Source organism: Podarcis raffonei, chromosome 3 (assembly GCF_027172205.1).
Source record: "Podarcis raffonei isolate rPodRaf1 chromosome 3, rPodRaf1.pri, whole genome shotgun sequence".
Classification (NCBI taxonomy): domain Eukaryota; kingdom Metazoa; phylum Chordata; class Lepidosauria; order Squamata; family Lacertidae; genus Podarcis; species Podarcis raffonei.
This window is the reverse complement of record NC_070604.1, coordinates 62,937,306-62,956,840: the sequence shown is the minus strand read 5'-3', so window position 1 is coordinate 62,956,840 and position 19,535 is coordinate 62,937,306. Positions and strand designations below refer to the sequence as shown.

At 39.7% G+C, this 19,535-nt stretch overlaps 1 protein-coding gene across 10 annotated transcripts in view; it reads left to right on the top strand.

Moving 5' to 3' along the window:
* The window catches only part of MAP7 (microtubule associated protein 7), a 114,077-nt gene that overhangs the window by 48,402 nt on the left and 46,140 nt on the right, over positions 1-19,535 (top strand). For all 10 annotated transcript variants that reach the window (XM_053382010.1, XM_053382009.1, XM_053382011.1 and 7 more), the window contains exon 2: positions 17,373-17,477. In XM_053382010.1, the coding sequence (XP_053237985.1) occupies positions 17,373-17,477 (105 nt within the window). The remainder of the gene's footprint in view (positions 1-17,372; positions 17,478-19,535) is intronic.

The following is a 19,535-nucleotide window of genomic DNA, read 5'->3' as shown; positions in this document are numbered from 1 at the left end:
GACTCATCAGCTGGGGAAGGAAATCAGTGTAACACCAGGGATAAAGGGGGGCGGAGGGGGGAATCAGAGAGAGGGCTCCAGGACTCTTCGCTGGAGACCAGCGGGGAGAGCACAGGTCCTCCGCTACCCACACCCACCCTGTGCAGAAGACTTCCGCGCAGGGAAAGTAGGCATAGACTTGGCGTCAAAGAACTTCTTTGCTGGAAGAAGTTCAAGAAACGCCCACTGACGGATTCTGCTAGCGACTGAACAGCCACGAAGTGAAGGGCTGTCCAGCCAGGAAAGGTTTAACCAGGCTACCTAGCCAGGAGTGGCGGCAACTTACGCACGAGCAACCCCATATAACCATTACAGTAAGTTTCATTGGCGTGCCCCATATTTCAAAGCATGACATTGTTTAGTAAAATACAGTTAGCTGATGGGCTGCTTTAAAAACAAAACAAAAAAACAACCCTGTCCCTCTTCTATTTGCTAACTTGAAAGGAAAACACAAAGGTGATAACTGGTGGCTTTTGCTGCAATTATGCGATTTACAATATTCTATGTTGCCATATTTCATGGCAAGTGTCATTCTTTTTTTTTTTTTATAATATTTTTTATTACGTTTCTTTCCAAATTTTATACATTACAAACAAATAAGGAGTTTACAAGAAACCATTTTTTTTTTTTTTTAACAAAAATCCCAACTTGGACTTCCCCACCCCTTCCGATTCTGCGTTCTTTATATTAACAATGTCAGCAATTTGTTACCTTATGTCATACCTTATTGTAACTTTTACATGTTATGTATCTATATTCAATGTATTATGTCACAATTTTTATACCTTTAAAATAAACGTAACATGTTCAATTTCATATTATCTCCTTTTCTCTTTTATCACTTAGTTTACTATTTACTTAATCATAATTGCTAAAGCGTATCATTTCCAAATCATGCACCGTCTTAAGATTCATACAGTTTGTAATACTTTTGCAAGTAGTCTTTAAACTTTTTCCAGTCCACCTCAATTGTTTCTACATCCAAATCTCGGATTCTGCCGGTCAGTTCAGCTATCTCCATGTAGTCCATCAACTGCATCTGCCATTCCTCCAGCGTGGGTAAATCTTGTGTCTTCCAGTTCTTTGCGATGAGTATTCTTGCTGCTGTACTAGCATACATAAACAAAGTTCTGTCCTTCTTTAACACTTTCTGGTCTACCATGCCCAACAGGAAGGCCTCTGGTTTCTTGGGAAAGGTATACCTAAATACCTTTTTCAACTCATTGTAAATCATTTCCCAGAAAGCCTTAACCTTTGGGCATGTCCACCAGAGGTGAAAGAAAGTCCCCTCTGCTTCCTTACACTTCCAACATTTATTGTCAGACAGGTGATGTATCTTAGCTAACTTGACTGGGGTCATGTACCACCGGTATATCATTTTCATAATGTTTTCCTTCAAGGCCGTACTGGCCGTGAATTTCATTCCGGTGTTCCATAACCTTTCCCAGTCTTCAAACATAATGTTGTGTCCAACATCCTGTGCCCATTTAATCATAGCAGATTTAACTGTCTCATCCTGTAAATTCCACATAAGCAGCAAGTTATACATTCTAGATAACAGCTTTGTCTTTGGTTCTAACAATTCTGTCTCTAGTTTCGACTTTTCCACCTGGAAACCAACTTTTTTGTCCATTTTGAAAACCTCTTGAATTTGAGCATAATGTAGCCAATCTCGCACCTTATTTTTTAGTTTGTCCTGGCTCTGCAACTTCCAATTGTCTCCAATTTTTTCAGTCAATTCCCAATATTTCGGCCAATAGGCCTCCATATTGGGTCTTTTTCGGGCCTTGGCCTCCACTGGTGATAGCCACCTCGGAGTTTTACTCTCTAGTAAGTCTTTATATTTCATCCAGACTGCAAAAATTGCTTTTCTGACAATGTGGCTTTTAAACAATTTATGTGCTTTAACCTTGTCGTACCATAGGTATGCGTGCCATCCAAAAGCATTATTAAAACCTTCCAGATCTAGGACATCGGTGTTTTCCAACAAAAACCAATCTTTCAGCCAGCAGAAGGCTGCAGCTTCATAATACAACCTCAAGTCCGGCAGGGCAAACCCCCCTCTTTCTTTCGAATCTGTTAATATTTTAAACTTTATTCGGGGCTTTTTGCCCTGCCAGATAAATCTAGATATATCCTTCTGCCATTTTCCAAAGCAATCCACTCTGTCCACGATCTGTAAGGTTTGAAACAAAAATAACATTTTCGGCAACACATTCATTTTTATAGCTGCAATTCTTCCCAACAAGGAAAGTTTCAATCTTGACCAAATTTCTAAATCCTTTTTAACTTCCAACCCATGGCAAGTGTCATTCAGGTAAGACGCCATGGACGAAACGATATTCATTATGTGAGATTTTGGTTAACCTTAATAAACAAAACACTGCCATTATTAATTTTGTCTACTATATGGACTTAACTATTTGGCCATGTTTTTAAACAAGCATGGTAATTAATTGTAACTAATTGCACTGTAACTAATGCATTGTAACTAATACAATATTCTTCAAGTCTGAATGAACCCTTAGACTGTCCTACTGAGACTTCAGGTTTCTTAACATAGTGCCAATATAACAAAGTGCTACTGGCAAATTGTTGCAGTTTAAATCAGGTATGGTATTAAGAAGCAAGAAACAGTTCCTTTGTTGAACTGCCAACAATGATACTGATGATATAACATTTAGCATGATCTTCTCCCCCCAGCACAATATTTTCTTAGCCTTGAGAGTTGAAAGCATTGCAGGAATTTGAAAGTCATACTATGCTTGTTTTAAAACAGACTGTTCCAATATTTATTCTAATTTTTGTTTATAGTAGCATAAAATGACAGATTTCTTTCATTTGTATAGAAAAGGATTATTCTCCTTTTGGGGTACGTGATGAAGGAATAGAAACCAGCAATAATGCTTTTGTAACTAAAGTTATTGATCATTCTTATAATCTATGATCTACTATCCATATGCTATTTTAAAAATAAATCAGAAAGACATAAATGCACTGCCTGTAATGCTGAAACATTCTACATTTTGTGAAATAATTCATGCTTGGAATATATAGCTGTACATAAAGCTTTACTTATTTTGGGCACATTAATTCAGTCCCCCCCCCCCACTTTTTTTTAGACTGTTTGTGGTTTTAACAGTTAGGCCTTTACCAGGGCTGGAGAAATCCCAAGACACATAAGAAATCAGAGGTTTACATTGTGGATTTTAAATGGTATCTTTTCATCCTTACTCTGTATACAGCTGGTATCCAGCAGTTTAAAATATTTTTCCAAATCTAGAAGGGGCGGGACACAAATCCCCAGTGACAATTAAAGCAGGGAGGTAACCAATGTTGTGTCCTCCAGGTGTTGTAGTTTACAACTCCCTTCATGGCTGAGCTGACGGGGGTTGATGGGAGTTGAAGTCCAACACAGGCCCATTAGCCTCCATGAGGCAGTTGCTACACGCGGCAGGCAGGCTAGGGACAGCTGGGAGAAGCTGCAAATCTGGGCCTCTAGAAGTGCACCATTCAGTGCTTCCTGCACTTGTCACCTTCAACTAACATCTAGCAAGAGCAGGGCCACCACTGCCACTTCCTACTCCTCTCCAGCCCCCTTTTTCTCTCCCCTGCTGCCTCCACCATGCTGGGGCTACCACCTCCAGTCACCTCAAGTGGGAGGAAGATCCCCACCGTTTTCTGTTATGCCTTAGGCAGCAAAATGTCTTGGGCCAGCCATGGTCCAGCATCTGGAAAGCACTACTTTGACCACCCCTGAAAACACAAAAAGAGCTGCCCAGCTTGGTATGATTGCCACCATGTTTCAAATAAGTCTTATCAAAATAAACATATTCCTTAATAAAAAGTGTTTGGGACAAAAATTTCATGCCAAGATAAATGCTTGTTTATATACACTAAAATACCTTGATGAAGCTCATTGCAAACCTGTCTTTGGGTTTGTAGAGGGGAAGAAGCCTCCTAGACATCACAGCAGTTTCTCACAAACTTCATCTCCCAGGTTACTGAGAGGAGCCATGATGCTTTAGAGACAGTTTTCTAGTTCTTTGACAGTTTTTAAAAAAATGGTCAAATACATCAGATACCCCAATTCCCATTATAAACAGCCAACCTTTATTTTGCAAATGAGGCTCATCTTAGTAAGAATGTGTTTGTTTAACGGAAACGTTTTCACACATGGTTCCCAAATTAGAGAGACTCTTGACTTTCCGGTAGTATTTTGTGCAACTGAAGCAAAAGGTATATTTGAGAAATTTAATCTTAAATCCTTACAAGAGCCCAAGTTCGTATGCACTATAGTGTTGTTTTTCTTTGGGGAAGGGTCATAACTCAGTGGTAAAGCATTTGTTTTACGTGCAGAAGGTCCTAGATTCAACCCCCAGCATCTCTAGGTAGGTCTGAGACCCATTTGAAACCCAGGAGATCCACTGCCAGTCAGTGTAGACAATACTGAACTATATAGACTGCTGCCCTGACACTCTATTATGTTCCTATGGTTAAAGTTATGGTTGGCTGGTAGCAGCTGCATTTAGCTCATTCTCTATGTGATGTTGTGCCCTGAATAGCAGTCTGTTTTCTGACAGAGAAGAAAATCACTTGAGACCGGTCAAGTAACGATACGTATTTCCATTCTCTATCTATGTAACTGATTCAACATGGCTTTCTCTCTCCTGCATCTTTTGTGCTGTAGCATTTCTGCCATTTCCTGCCATGTTCAATGCTCATCCAAAGCATCTTAAGGGGCATAGCTCCTCTTAACTTTTGTAAAGAACAAGAGCAGTATTACGCAAACGGAGCTCATCACAGTTACAGTTATGGGCAGTTACAGCCTCAGTTTTAGTTGAGCCTTTGGTATGAAGCAGAGTTCAGCCCGGCCAAAAAACCACATGTTGGCTGCAGAACATCATTTCTAATTAAAGGAGAGACTGGCTGAAATGTTCTTCTATCTTGTGCTTTCTGTACTTAATGATTTCAGATCAAAAATTGTTCTGGTAATGAAGATTCTGATTCCAATTCTAAATTCCAGTCTCTCTCTCTATTTCTCTCTTTAAATACATGTTTAAATATTAAAAATATTACAATATTGCCAGCATAGCATATAAATTCACTTCATCACAGTATTTATCATTCCAATACATAATGAAAATAATTCAATTTTTCAAATTGATGGACTCATGTTTATGAAAACTTCTGCCATAACAGATTTGTCATCCTTTAATACTACAATCTTAGGATTATCTACTCAAAAGTAAACCTCATTTCTTTCAATGGGACTTGTGTCCAGGTAAATGTGTATAGATTGCAGCCAAAGTATTGTGACAATTTACTCTATAATCCTTTTTTTAAAAAAGATATTTATTAAATTTTCCAATTTTTTATACAAACAAAAAAAACAAACAAAGAGATTAAAAAAAACACATATAGTTCATAAAGTATACTTTTCTATAACAAATTTCTCTGACCTCCTCATACCTCCCCTTCTTGTATTCCATTTAAAATTATTTGTCCAGCAAATCCTTAACTTAAAGCATTACAGCTTATAATATCACCTTATTTTCTATCCAAACCCTTTTTTTCCCATCCATGTTCCTTTATATCATTACAGCTAGAAACCACTCAATTTCAATCCAACACCATTCAGCATTCCTTAATTTTACAATATTTCTGTAAGTAGTCCTTAAATTTTTTCCAATCTTCTTCTGCCGACTCTTCTCCCTGGTCACGGATTCTGCTCGTCATTTCTGCCAGTCCCATACAGTCAATCAGTTTCATCTGCCATTCTTCCAGAGTGGATAGATCTTGCGTCTTCCAATACTTTGCAATAAGTATTCTTGCTGCTGTTGTAGCATACATGAAAAAAGTTCTATCTTTCTTTGGCACCACTTGGCCGGCCATGCCCAAGAGAAAGGCCTCTGGTTTCTTCAGGAAGGTATATTTAAATACCTTTTTCAATTCATTATATATCATTTCCCAGAAAGCCTTAATCCTGGGGCACGTCCACCAAAGGTGAAAGAATGTACCTTCATTTTCCTTACATTTCCAACATTTATTGTCGGGCAAATGGTAGATTTTTGCAAGCTTGACTGGGGTCATGTACCACCTGTATATCATTTTCATAATATTCTCTCTTAAGGCATTACATGCCGTAAATTTAATCCCGGTGGTCCACAACTAATTTACTCTATAATCCTGTAGTTGGTTACCTTAGAGTAAGTGAAGTTGAACTCAGTGGGATTTACTGAGTAAACATGAATGGACATGCTTTGTTTTTTTCCTCTTTTCACAGAGATGAACAAAATTTATATAGGGAAATTATATGCCGCCTCACATTTCAAATAAAATCTCTAAGAGGTATTCAGCATCCTCATAGTTTCACAAATGAAAGTCATATAGGAAAAAATACAGTAAAATGAATTTCATTTCAGAGCAGCACAGATAATTATTAGATAAGAGATCCTCTTAAACATCCATATAAACTGAAAGGACTAATAATAATAGTACAATTTAGACATTACTGCTGTTGTCCAATGTGCACATCCTCTGGGGCCAACAGAGGCTTTCCCTCATGCCTAAAGGAAGACCCCTCCCACTCCTAAAATTAAATTTGAAAGATACTTTCTAGTGTACCAAATAGAAGCTTATTTCAAGCCTAATCACAGTGCAGGTTGGTGTTGGGGGAGCTATCTGCGGACGGAAAGGTTAACTATTCCCTCCGAAGCTGTGAAACCCTCTCCCCTTGCTGAAAAAGTCCCACCACCACCACCACCACAATTAGGCTTCAAAGAAGTATTCTATTGTTGGCAATGGAAGGCTTTTTCAAGCTGAATTGAGGAAAGGGTAATTTTGGGGATCATAATTGCTGCAGTGCCTAAAGAGTGCCCACCACTGTTTTTCTGGTTTATAGGTGTGCCCATGCCCCTCCCCAAAGTTGGCAGTCCCTTGTGTGCGCTATGCTGAGCTAGATGGTCTGACTCAACTATAAAGCAGCTTCCTCTGTTCCTTCCTAGACTTGATTTAAACAGAGGCAGGAAAATTTCCCGACAGTAATACTTAGGTGAAGCTTACCAGAACAAATATTACCGAGGAAGCATTAGATCTGATAGCAGAAGGGGAAGAACAGTCAGCTGTAATTTTATCAACCTACTGTCTAGAGAGTCCAAATTGGCGGATCTTGAACAGTAGCCACCTCTATAGTCCTGCTGACTCTACTTCTTTCGATAGATGTTAATTTTATATACATTAATCTTCAGCACAGCATATCAAATTGTTGGACACATAGCTTTTAAAAAAGGAAAGCTGTGTAAGATGAGCTGTTTTCCAGAAAGGCAGAATGCAGCTTTCATTTCTTAAAAGCTTTTAGAGTGCAGTATTGTTAAAAGCAGTATGGACAAGCGAAGCAGTGATAAAGGAGCTATTTACTTGCCTTGTTTTTTGGCTTTTTGTTGCATACAAATGTGTTCAGTATTTTACATTTCACTCAGTCTTTTCTTTCTTTCCTTCTTTCTTTCCTTGTTGTAGTGCAACAACATCTGGGTGGCCACAAATTTCCCATCCCTGCTTTAGAAACTTGCAGAGCATATTACTCCTCCTCTCTCAAATACCATAAGAGTGAAATAGTTCCCAGCTCAGTTCCCATATTGGTTATAAGCCTCAGGCCCTGATTAATACATTTATCAAGAACCAGAGCAGCAATACCGTTGGAGAGGAAAGCCACCTGCTCTCTCCCTGCCATATTTGCATCACAGCCAGCAAGTTACCTTAATGGTCACACCTCTGTCCTCTACTGTGCTATTTCATTTCTTGGTGAATATTTGAAGCAGAGCTGAGACAATAGTGGCTTGCTGAAGTCTCTGCCTCAGTAAAGCCTAGCCAGAAAATGGTCTATCCACCCACTCTTTCTGCCGCAGAGGACTGCAACAGACTGCAGTTTCCATCTATGCTTCTTACCATGGTTTCTCGTTGGGCGCAATATACAAAATGGCTTCCAGAAGTTTAATATGGAGTTTTGTTCTCTAAATCTATTTCACCCATTCTTTGCCTCAGTACCCAAACATGTGATTTGTTTTTTCCCTTGTGGCGTTGGTGCACCTCCTTCCTTTATCCAAGGATTATAATAATTGCTTATTATCAATCCTGTAGATTGTTGCTCAAATTACTGAACTAATGTGTGTTAGACTTCAATGCTGCATGTAAGTTGATTATTTTTGTGGTTGGGGGCAGGCTTTTTCCTCTGTGATGGAAGAATTCCTTTTTTTCTCTCCATAGAAAGTGCTATGATCCAGCAAAGGTTCTACGTGTGAGGAGGGAGGGAGAGCAGTTTTCACAAATTCTGCTTCTCTCAGCACCACCTTCCAGGCTGTTCCAGGCAGTTTGCCAGCCCCCCAGTAGTTTTTCAGAAGGCACAGGGCAGGAGACTGCACAGGAGAAGAGGAATGAATGAAAGTCACTTCCTAACCCTTTCCTCTTGCACAGATAGAACTCTGCTAGACACAAGTCTGCATCTAATCCATTATTATTTTCAGGTTAACAAGAATTAAATCCATCCCGTCCATTCTGAGTACTGGTTTAAATTGATATGTGCCTCAAAACATATACAACTGTAAGCAAATACCATTGGGTTTTTTTAAAAATGGCATTTATTTGCCCATGGATCTGTGTAGGATTGAGACCCAATGGCTTAGAGCAAAAAGATGTAGATCAAAATGTTTCATCTTAATGTACTGCAGTGTGGCAATCAGGAAAGTGTGGTGTGGAAGCCATGATCTTCATTATTATGGAAAGTGCTTAGCCAGAGCAGTATTTGATACTGTGTGTGTGTGTGTGTGTGTGTGAGAGAGAGAGAGAGAGAGAGAGAGAGCGCGCGCAATATTAATGCAATTGACCTAAAGGGACAGGAGATACCATTCATTAATTTTATACCATCTCTTATAGCCGTAAAACAATTAAATTATGATTTTAAAGCCCTTCGGTTTATTTTTCTGTGCCTCTCATTCCTCCAATACAGGGATGGATTTCAGCTTAATTCATTATACTGATGTGCTGTTTTCTGTTGTATTAAGGTCTGCTTTTAATATGTCTTTGTTTATTTTTGATGCAATTGTATTGCTTTTAAATTGTTTTGTGTCTCTTTGATTCTTAAAACAGAAAAGCAGATGTTTTTAATGTGTCTTCACGGTCCTTCTATCATAACAGTATATGAACTCCTTTTGGAGTATAAATGATGCTTTTTTAAAAAAAGAGAAGGGTGTATCTTTCAAACTTTAAGGGAAATTCATTTTAATGTAGTGCATATGGTGAGATTTCTTGCTACTTCTTGTGTCTTCACTTTGAGTTAGTCTCAAAAAATACTAGGGATACAGATTTTTCTGTTTTCCATTCTATTTGGCTGTAACCTGCTGCTACCACCACTGAATAATGTTCATTTGAGACTTGTTGCTGCAAATATCTGCGTCTGGTGCCAGATTTTAATATGCTGTGACACTCACATCATCATGTTGATATAGCAGATGAATTACCTTGTCACTCCCTGTACCAGGATTGACTAAATCAGGACATTGCTGAAATATTTTGTAAGATTGTCATAACATGAATTAAGCCAGGTGAAACATAGGATGACACAGCTGTATGCAGGGAGGAGAGGTTTGTTATGAATGAAGGTATTTTGCAATTGCTCACGTCTTCTGCCTCAAATACATTTTTTACTTACTGTTCCTTAGGATTGTAGCTGCTTGCACTGTATATAAATTAAACATTGTGTTTCAAAGAATGTTGTTTTCTTAGCTACAGTACCCAAAGGCAAACTCATAAAACAGTTCATTTCAAAACCAAGGTTGCTTTAATAAAAGCAGCATGATTTCTATAAATTAAAGCAGCCTGAAAACAATTCCTTACCATGTCCTTGCAAGTAGATGTGGGTTTTGTGCTGTTTTAACCTATCCTTGAACAATAAAGCATTGTGAGGATATTACAAACATGAAGGCCAGTGGTGGAACAACATAAAGCTTCATTTTTATAGAATTACTGTTATAGATGTAGATGAAACAGTTATAGATAAGGAGGGTCAGAATTAGAACTCCAATGATCAGGGTTTATTTTTTATGATGAAAGTATGCAGATTTGATAAACAGAAACTGAAGTGTTTTTAGCAGAATTTAAAAATTAAATATAATTTCTTAAAAATGGCAGTGCTTTTAGCTTTTGCATGTCACTAGTACTACAAGTGCATGAAGTTGCCAGTGACCTGGATTGTGTTCAGTTGTGACCATGAACCTCTCATACAAGACGGATACCTGATTTTCACTTGTGCTCTTGTAGCCTCTGGAAATCTCCTGGGAGACTTTTCAGAACAGCATAAAGTATGACACAGAGGTAGTATGTAGACGGGGCTGGCAAAAATTGGATTCCTTGCCTTGTACAAGCAGAAAACTGTTCCACTGACTAAAGTAAAGGCAGCCTTGGATCTCAGCCGGTAATTTGCATTACCGGGAACAGACATTATGTAGCATCTGTAATTGTGCCAATTCTGCTGACTGAAGTGGTTGGGTGGTCACATATGTGGACAAGGTGATTTCGTAGGTTTTCATGTGCTTCAGGGCTTGTTCTAAAATACAACTCTTATTTTTTAGATGAGTTTGGTTCACACATCTGGCATGTTTATTCATTGCTTTACATTTAAAATTAGTATATGTGCCTTCATTTTTAATGTACCGGTGCTTATGAAGAGCAGTCTAATTAGGCATTTCTTGCCCTTTTTTGAACTTGGGCCCATCTTATTTACTTTCATCATCTTCTAGCTCCTGCCCCCCTGCTCTGTGATGTGGACAGCCATTTATTCAGTCTCTTCTATGAGATTTCAGGGCTTTCTAAATTTTTCTTGGGGCAGGAGGTATGTCACAAGGAACATTGGTCATAAAATTTAGGATCGGATGAGTGCAAGCTGGCAGGCGCAGGAGCAGCTAACAAAACTTTCATTGCAGAATTGAATATTGGCTGGCGTTAAAACTGCTTAGGGAAGCTAGAAAAGATGCTTTTCAGCCCAGGTGGGCAACTTCAGTTTGACAATGACACAGCCTTCATTCATGACTGAAACATAATGCTGCAGCAATAACAATTCATTGTAATCTTCCTTGATTCTAGAGGAGAAAAAACAAACAAGCGTAATAACTGAGATGGAGTTGTACCGTCTTAAGAATTAGGTTTAGTTTTCAGATATTTTTAGATCCAGCGTTGCTGATGGATGCCCTAGTGTTTTCGATAACTTGTAGTGACTTTCATCAATGTCAGTTCAGTTGCTATGACAGCTGCATTGCGTTTTGGAAAGTACTTTATTCTGTGTTGTAACATCCATGCTAGTGAATGGCAAGAAGTGTTTGCATGTGGTTTTGCTTTTTTGAAAGGGCCCAGAAACTACAACTGGTTCAGAGTCCATGGGCCAGATTATTAACCGCTACAGTCTTCTTTAACTGAATGTTAAAAGACATTCAGTGGGCTCCCAGTTAATTTCCAGTCCAGTTCAAAGTGCTGATATTTACATTTGAAGCCCTAAATGTCCTACCTGCTAAAGAAAATCAAATTCTGAGGTCACCCCCACTAAGCTCAGGCAGATGGCTCTTCTTTCCTCTCCTTTGAACTGCTCCTATGGAACTCTCTTCCTAGGTATACTTGCTGTGACTTCGGATAGAATCTGAAGACAGAGTCATCATGACTGCCTACATAGTCATTTGTGTTGCACAGCCTAAGTCACACACACGTATGCAGACTGCTAGCTAGGAGGAATCAGGTTGCTTCTGCACTAGCTTCCCCTTTGATATTGCCAGCCTTGGTTACTCACTTTTTTGTGGACAACCCAGATTGTGTCATTGATAAATCATTACATCCCAGTGTTGTGTTTTCTGTCTTAATTGTCCTCCCATCTTTTCATGGACCTGTTGATTTGTGTCATTAAAAAAAAAAAAAAGTTAAAATGCAATTTTAGTCCAAGCCTGTCAAATGTTGAAAGACAAACATCTTTCAGGGCTATTAATTAAAAGTTTCCTCCTTGCTGGTTCTGCCCTTTCTTTCCCATCCTGTTGACTGTGGCTCAGGGAGCATTAATGAATATCCTGTATATCACTCCTCAGATAACCTATTTTAGGATTGTGCTGTAGTGTTATTTGCCCCTGGTTATCAGTTTCTCCTCCAAAGTGGTGTCTGTGCTTTCCATTCCTTTTTTATTTTCATTTTTATATAGTGAAACAGCCGTATTATCCTAAATCAAAATTTAAACAAAAAACAGTGGGGAAATTTCCTTAGCCACATCCAACAGGAATTGATAAAATAGGCTGGAAACTATACGCAGAAAGCTTTTTAAGTAACATTGGCTGAACAGAATGTGCTTCTGAGTAAACATTACTAGAAGAATCTTAGCCACAGAGAAAGACTTTGGTGGAAATATTAGAGGCTGTAGAGGTTCTGTGTTTGAATTCTATATTTAGATGATTGAAGAAAGGGCTCAGAGGTGCTTAAGGGGATTGAGTGTGGAACCAATCATTTTATTTGTTCTGAATGGATTCCTTGGAAGAATTGTTTCCCAGTTCACAACTGTGGCTTGTATTGTGGTGTGGTCTTATTGTCAGAAGTTGATTGCCAGTTGAGGTGGAGAGCACCAGCTTCTCAACAGGTGGATCACTGTTGGTTACTGGGAAGGAGAGGAGAGTGGCAAGGCAGTGGGGAGTTTTACCAGTGCATTTGCCCCACGCTGATCTCCCTGCCACCTCACCCTCGCATCATTCCTTGCAAGCAATAGTGACCCACCTGCTGGGAAGCTGGGATGGTGGGTCCACCCTACCCAGTGAGCCACTTCTGGTTTGTTTTCGTTTTTGAATATTTGACACATTCTTTACCAGCTCTGTAAAGGTAAAGGGACCCCTGACCATTAGGTCCAGTCGTGGCCGACTCTGGGGTTGCGGCGCTCATCTCGCTTTATTGGCCGAGGGAGCCAGCGTACAGCTTCCGGGTCATGTGGCCAGCATGACTAAGCCACTTCTGGCAAACCAGAGCAGCGTACGGAAACGCTGTTTACCTTCCCGCTGGAGCGGTACCTATTTATCTACTTGCACTTTGACAGGCTTTCAAACTGCTAGGTTGGCAGGAGCAGGGACCAAACAATGGGAGCTCAGCCCATCGCAGGGATTCAAACCACCGACCATCTGATTGGCAAGTCCTAGGCTCTGTGGTTTAACTCACAGTGCCACCCGCATCCCTTACCAGCTCTTTAAGGCCACATAAACTTAATGAAGCAGGATCTGCGTGAGCATCTTGCACCCACACAGCTTTTTTGTTGTTGTTGTCCATCTTCTTTCATTCCTTTGCTCAAGTGGGGAAATAAACCAGGAAGCAGCAGTTAATCGTAGCTTCCCAAGCTACATTATGTAGTTAATGGCTTCCTAACAAGACACCATTCAAAAGCTAATTTTAAACAATGACTGTGTGATTGTGAACAATATGGTGTTGTTTGCATGTCACGATAAACCATAGTTAATGGTTTACTATGAACATGGAGATCGCTTCTGCTTTGCTCCTACACTAGCACTAGAAGGAGCGACAAACCACAAGCCTGGCTTAGTGTTACATCGAAAGCAGAATTTGTCATTTGTTTCACTCAAAGCTTGATTCTAAATTATAGTTTGCATGAACAATCCACAATCCCAGGTTTGGATGCAACTGTAAGCCAAGCATTGTGGTTTCTTGTTACTACTAAGAGAGGAGTACAGTGGTACCTCGGGTTACATACGCTTCAGGTTACAGGCTCCGCTAACTCAGAAATAGTACCTCGGGTTAAGAACTTTGCTTCAGGATGAGAACAGAAATTGTGCTCCGGTGGCGCAGCGGCAGCAGGAGGCCCCATTAGCTAAAGTGGTGCTTCAGGTTAAGAACAGTTTCAGGTTAAGAATGGACCTCCGGAACGAATTAAGTACTTAACACGAGGTACCACTGTAAAGTGGGAGCCATCTGTGTGTTCATGGCAAGCTGTTAACTATGGTTTACTGAGATGTGTAAAGACAGCCTGTGTATTTTTCTTTGAATTTTTTGACAGTGTTTTCTGACACAATATAAGTTCCAGAAGTGCAGCCATGCTCATTTTTTATAGCAAAATCAACAAGAAGTCCTTCGGCAATTTTAAAGACTGAAGTATTTATTGTGGTGCAATTCTTAATAGCCTAGAGATTGCTGAGTGAGATGTATGAGGTTGTATGATAAAGTATAGAATATATTTATATGTTAATAATTGAACTAATTTTAGATGAGTTTTCAGGTCAATAACCATTGATGATACCATGCTGTGAGCAATAGTCTTGCCTTTCCCGATTTCATTAAACTATGTGTGTCTGTCTGGACTACCTTCTTCTGTGTTGATATAAGCAAAGTCCCTCATCATATGTAGCAGCAATATGAACTATTTCCTTAATATTCCCTTAATATTGCTGGCTTTGTCTCTAGAGCAGTGTCATTAAAATTTCATGCATAGAGTATTGGAAATAAACTATTTGGTATATTCAGTGAGTATAGAATGTCATAAGAATACTTAGTGAAACTCATGCCTAGAGCTTATTTCTAACTTATTTAATAAAATATTGCTGAAATTTTGTTCTTTGCATACTGTATGAGGCCTATAGTGTTTCATTTTACTACAGATTTACATTTCTGTGACTTAAATCAAGGCTTTGAAACCAACAGGATGTCTCCTGGTTACATAACAAAATGCATGATTTTATGGAAGAGCACAGGGATTCATGTGCCTAGAAAATTTGATGCGAAGAATCTCTACCCCAGGAATTATATAGCTGTAAACGATCAGAAGACAATTTATTCTGAATCTTTGCACATGCAAATGGGTCTTTCGTAACAGACCACTAAAACTATTTACTTCTTTACTTTTAAAGCAGATAGGCACGAAACATGGTACAGTAATTCCAATAGTTAAAGCTCTGTTACTGGTTTACAGCCTTAAACTTATTATTTAGGTTGGTTTAAAACACAAGAAAAGAAGGGATGAAACCATATAATAGAAAGTACAAATAATCTAGAATAGCTCATCTGGCTCTTTCTCTCCCCATTCGGTTTGCATCTGTTGCTCAGGATCCTGTGTGTGCAGTATAACAATGGCTGCTGCATGTAAACCTGCTCACTGTCCTTCTCACTGCAGCATGACCAGACTCAACTGGGTGTAGGGCAAGATGATGTTCAGACTGGATACAAGGTGAGGTGGGCCACAGGGTTCTGGCTAGAGCTCTGGGACACACAGAGCAAGCTAAAATTGAGCCCTTCTCCAGCAGTAGCACCAGGTACAACATAACTGTTAGTGCCACCTGTGCTGCAGGATGCTGCTGTACTTAAAAGGACTCAATCTTTTTCTACAAAACTCCTATTGCAACAGAGCAAGGGAGGGTCAGGTATTCTAGGGTCTTCTAGAGAGGCTTTAGGGTCTTCTAGAGAGGATAGCAGTGGCACATTCTTGGGCTGGGAAGACACCACCGCCTACCCCAGGTTCCTCTGGTACCAGTGCCTCTGGGGATGGCCCTGCATGCTCTTCCTTTCAGCCTCTATCACCTGATGAGGAGTCTGACTCTCAGTTCATGACACATATGTGTTAAGATCACCTACAAAGACTCTTCTCTAGGTGCTCCGGTTGCCTGAAGACTGGTGGGTGGTGTCTGCTGACAGGACCTTCTCAGTTGTGGTTCCTAGTCGGGGGTGGGGTACTTGGGAGTTTCACATTTTTTACCTTTAGCGCCACAGGAGGACCTTTATATCTTCCCAGAACTTTTTAAAATTCTAGTTTAGTTTGATTTTATTTTGTGGCCTTGCTCATGTTTTCTCTTTAATCAAACATTTTTTTTAAAGTTATATTGTCATTGGTTAGTTGTTGTTTTTTAACTACCAAAGATAATACAATTTCAAATAATTAATAAATAGAATTTTGGCAGTGGCCATTAGATATTTGTTCCCATGGAATCTCATGCGACAAAGTGTCCATTTGCATTACCTTAAAAGGGGGAGGGGTGACTGCAAATGAAGCAACAGGTGTGCTGGACTCAGTAACAGCTCCAGCGGAGGCAGTGGCTCACCTGCTGGACAGTTCCAGGGCTGTTAATCTAAAGCAGTGGTTCTGAATCTTGCTCACATTCAGAGAACACTTTCCAAGTTGACTGGTCTGCTGAGGGACCTGATCCTATGCAGACAGAGTGCATAGGCAAAGAACGCTTTCCTATGGCTGTGTATTGTCGGTGAAAATTGGGAGCTGCCTGAGTTAATTGATGGATAAAAATATATCGGCACAGGAAAAGGAATTAAGCAGATGGAAGTGTAAATCATTGCCCTGTTTGTAATAATAAATGTTTGTACTCATTGATTCTTTTAAAAGTAGCTTATGTTTGTAAGAACATTTTCAGACTACATCAGGGAACCCTTTTCCCCCACATTGATTTGGCTGACTCTCTCCTGAAGTACTTGTTTTTGGACCACATTCAAATACAGCAGCTTAGTCTCTGAATTTAACATTTGGTGCTTTCTGCCAATTTTAAGGAAGTGATTAACCTTGAACTTCCCACAAACAATAAAACCTTTTCAAATACTATTGGATTTTAAAGTTTATTAAATCCCCATGAGGGGTTCATAGAAGAGAGCTTCTCTCTTTGGAAGATAGGGAGAGCTTTATACCAAGTCATACCAATGGCCCTTCTAGCTCAGTATTGTCAACTCTGACTGGCAGTAGCTCTCCAGGGTTTCAGAGTGGGAGTCTTTCCCACTGAGCTATGGCTCTTCCCTCTTGAGTCTTGAGATGCCCCCTTTCTAGTATTGGACCATCTGGTGTGTACAGGTATCATTGTCTTAATTACTACCCATTTCTTATGGCAGTGGTTTGTATTTCATATGTAGTGGGGGCGATGATTGAACAGGGAGAATATGTAGGAAGAAAAGAGGTGGCAAGAGGCAATAAAGAAGGACTGCATCTTTCATAATGGCAGCATGTACTTGGTTATCAGGTTGTATGTATTCTGTAATAGAATTTAAAATAAAACTTGCTCATGTAACTCAAATTCTACAGCCTGCACAAATAGATGTAACTGCTCATTCTGCACAATCCACTCCACTTCTAATAGCCATGGAATGAGCAGAAGGCCCTGAATTCCTAGCCAATGGAAATCCCGTAGAACCCCTTCTCTGCAGAGTTGCACTGCGTAGTAAATTTTGCCTTGGCTTTTGAACGGTTTGTGTGAATAGAACAAAGGTGGCTTGACTCAGTAGTAGTGGTCTGATTAACTGATATTTTTTTCTCCCTCTTTTTGTTTTAGTATCTGAAAACTCCAAAGTGGTGCAGGACAAAAAAGCTGCTCCATCCAGCCGCCCCACCTCTGCCGCTTTAGGACAGAATGCCAGCAGTGCTGGAGTCAAGCCAGGTATCAGCTTGTGAACTTTTCATTGCTTTCACCGGCCTGGAGATGTATTTTTAAAACCCCTTTTAACAATGTATTTCACCTCTTTCACAGATATTTTCAGTCACAGGTGTCACTGAACTTTTAATTACAGACAGCAACCATTTCATGGGGGGGGCGTTTCTGGCCCCGCACTCATTAGCAGAGCATGTATAAGTGTGCCCCCCCCCCGTTCTGCCTCCCGTTCTTCCCCCATTCTCCCCTTTTCCAGATCCAAAAGGACCTGCACGTTAGCAATCATGCATCAATTGGACGTGCCTAAAATGGTCGCCACCTGTATTTTCAGATATAGATAAGAAACATTGAAACAACATAGGCAAACTGGTATTGTATTTGTACTATGCATTTACATAGAGCAAGACACAGTTCTTGCAAAGTCATGAAACCCAGGAAATTGATGTTCCCTTTAACGGCGTACTGTATGTACAGACAAACTATTCCTTTGCAAAGCTAAAAGATACAGATTAGGTTCAGGCATACCCTCACCAACCTCTTTGTGAATGTGCTCAGATGCCCTTGGCTCTCTGCACTTCCCGTGCTGAATATTGTAAATGTATTTCATAAGCACCAGGTGAAATGAATTTCTGTGTATGCTCAGTCTCACACTCCAGTTTTCTTTTGCTTACTTTACAGGATTCAGAGAACAAATACACTCCTAGGCTTTAATGAATATATTGTCCTAGCTGCACATTTCCTTTTTTTTCTACCCTCTGGCAAGCACAGTGTTAAAGGAGTCAGGAAAGAGTTCTGTTTTCTTGAATATACACATCACTTTAACAACTGTCTGTATGCCTTCTGTTCTGCAGCTCAGATTTAAAAGGCAGTTCATTATAAATTGTGAGAAATAAAGGACTCTCAAATCCTGTGAAATGTTTCATTCCCCTATTGCATATCTTAAATTTTATATATCGAGTGGCAGGACGTCAGCTGGTCAGTTGTACCCATAACACAGTTGCTGGCACCTGGGCATTCTGCCAAGTAATTAACCTTTCATTCAGTACCCCTAAAATAAAAGTTATAAAGGCAAGATCTATGGCATGTGACAACAGAGGAAAATAAGTCTTCTTATTTAAATAATGCCACCATCTTTGAGGTCTGAGAAGTACTGTGTATGAAGAGTTAGCTTTTGTTCTTGAGATCACGATGGTGTACAACATATGCTTTCACATATTGTTTGCATGGAACAAAGCATGCATTTTCTGGTAAATGCTGCAGTGTATACAGACTGTTGGTATGTAATTTGAGCAGTTTTTTGGACCAGGGTTTTTAGCACTAAATAAATAAATAATAAATCCCTGAACATCTAACACCTGAGGTTGGATCTTGAGAAATGGCGGCGGAAGAAAGGGTGTGGAAGGTGACTTTCTGACTCCCTATACCACCAGTCACCCCCAAAGCCTTCAAACAACTTCACATGAAGGTCAGGAAACCCTATTGAATAGGTGGAGCTTCAAGATAGGGGAATAAAGATGGAGAAGATAACCCTGAAAACTGGACAGAAGCCCCTTCCATCTACCCCTTCCATCGCTGGTGTTTCTCTGGATCCAATCAATGGCCTGTTAAGTTCTTACTTAGGTAGAAATTCAGTGTCTCAGTAGTTTCACTTCACACTGAAGGGTGGAGCTCATATGAACGGTTGCTCGTCTATAAGAGAGAGAAAAAAATCATATATATATATATGTGTGTGTGTGTATGTGTGTGTGTATATATATATATATATATATATATATATATATATATATATATTCTATTTGAAAGGATTTTCATATGGGAGCATCCAGTCCCACCTGCTTTCTGAAGTGCTGCAACACAGACAGAAGCTGACCACCTCTTTGGGAACCGGGCCTTAAGTGTTATTCTAAGAATTAATTGGATGCCATTCACAGTGGTTCTTTTTTTTTTTAAGACAGAGAGATCCCAAGCTCATAGCAATTAAATATGTGAAAGTGATGATATGTGAAAGGTCTTAAATGGTAACATTACAGTTGCTTGTTAATTGGTTTTAGAATGTTGCTTTTTCTA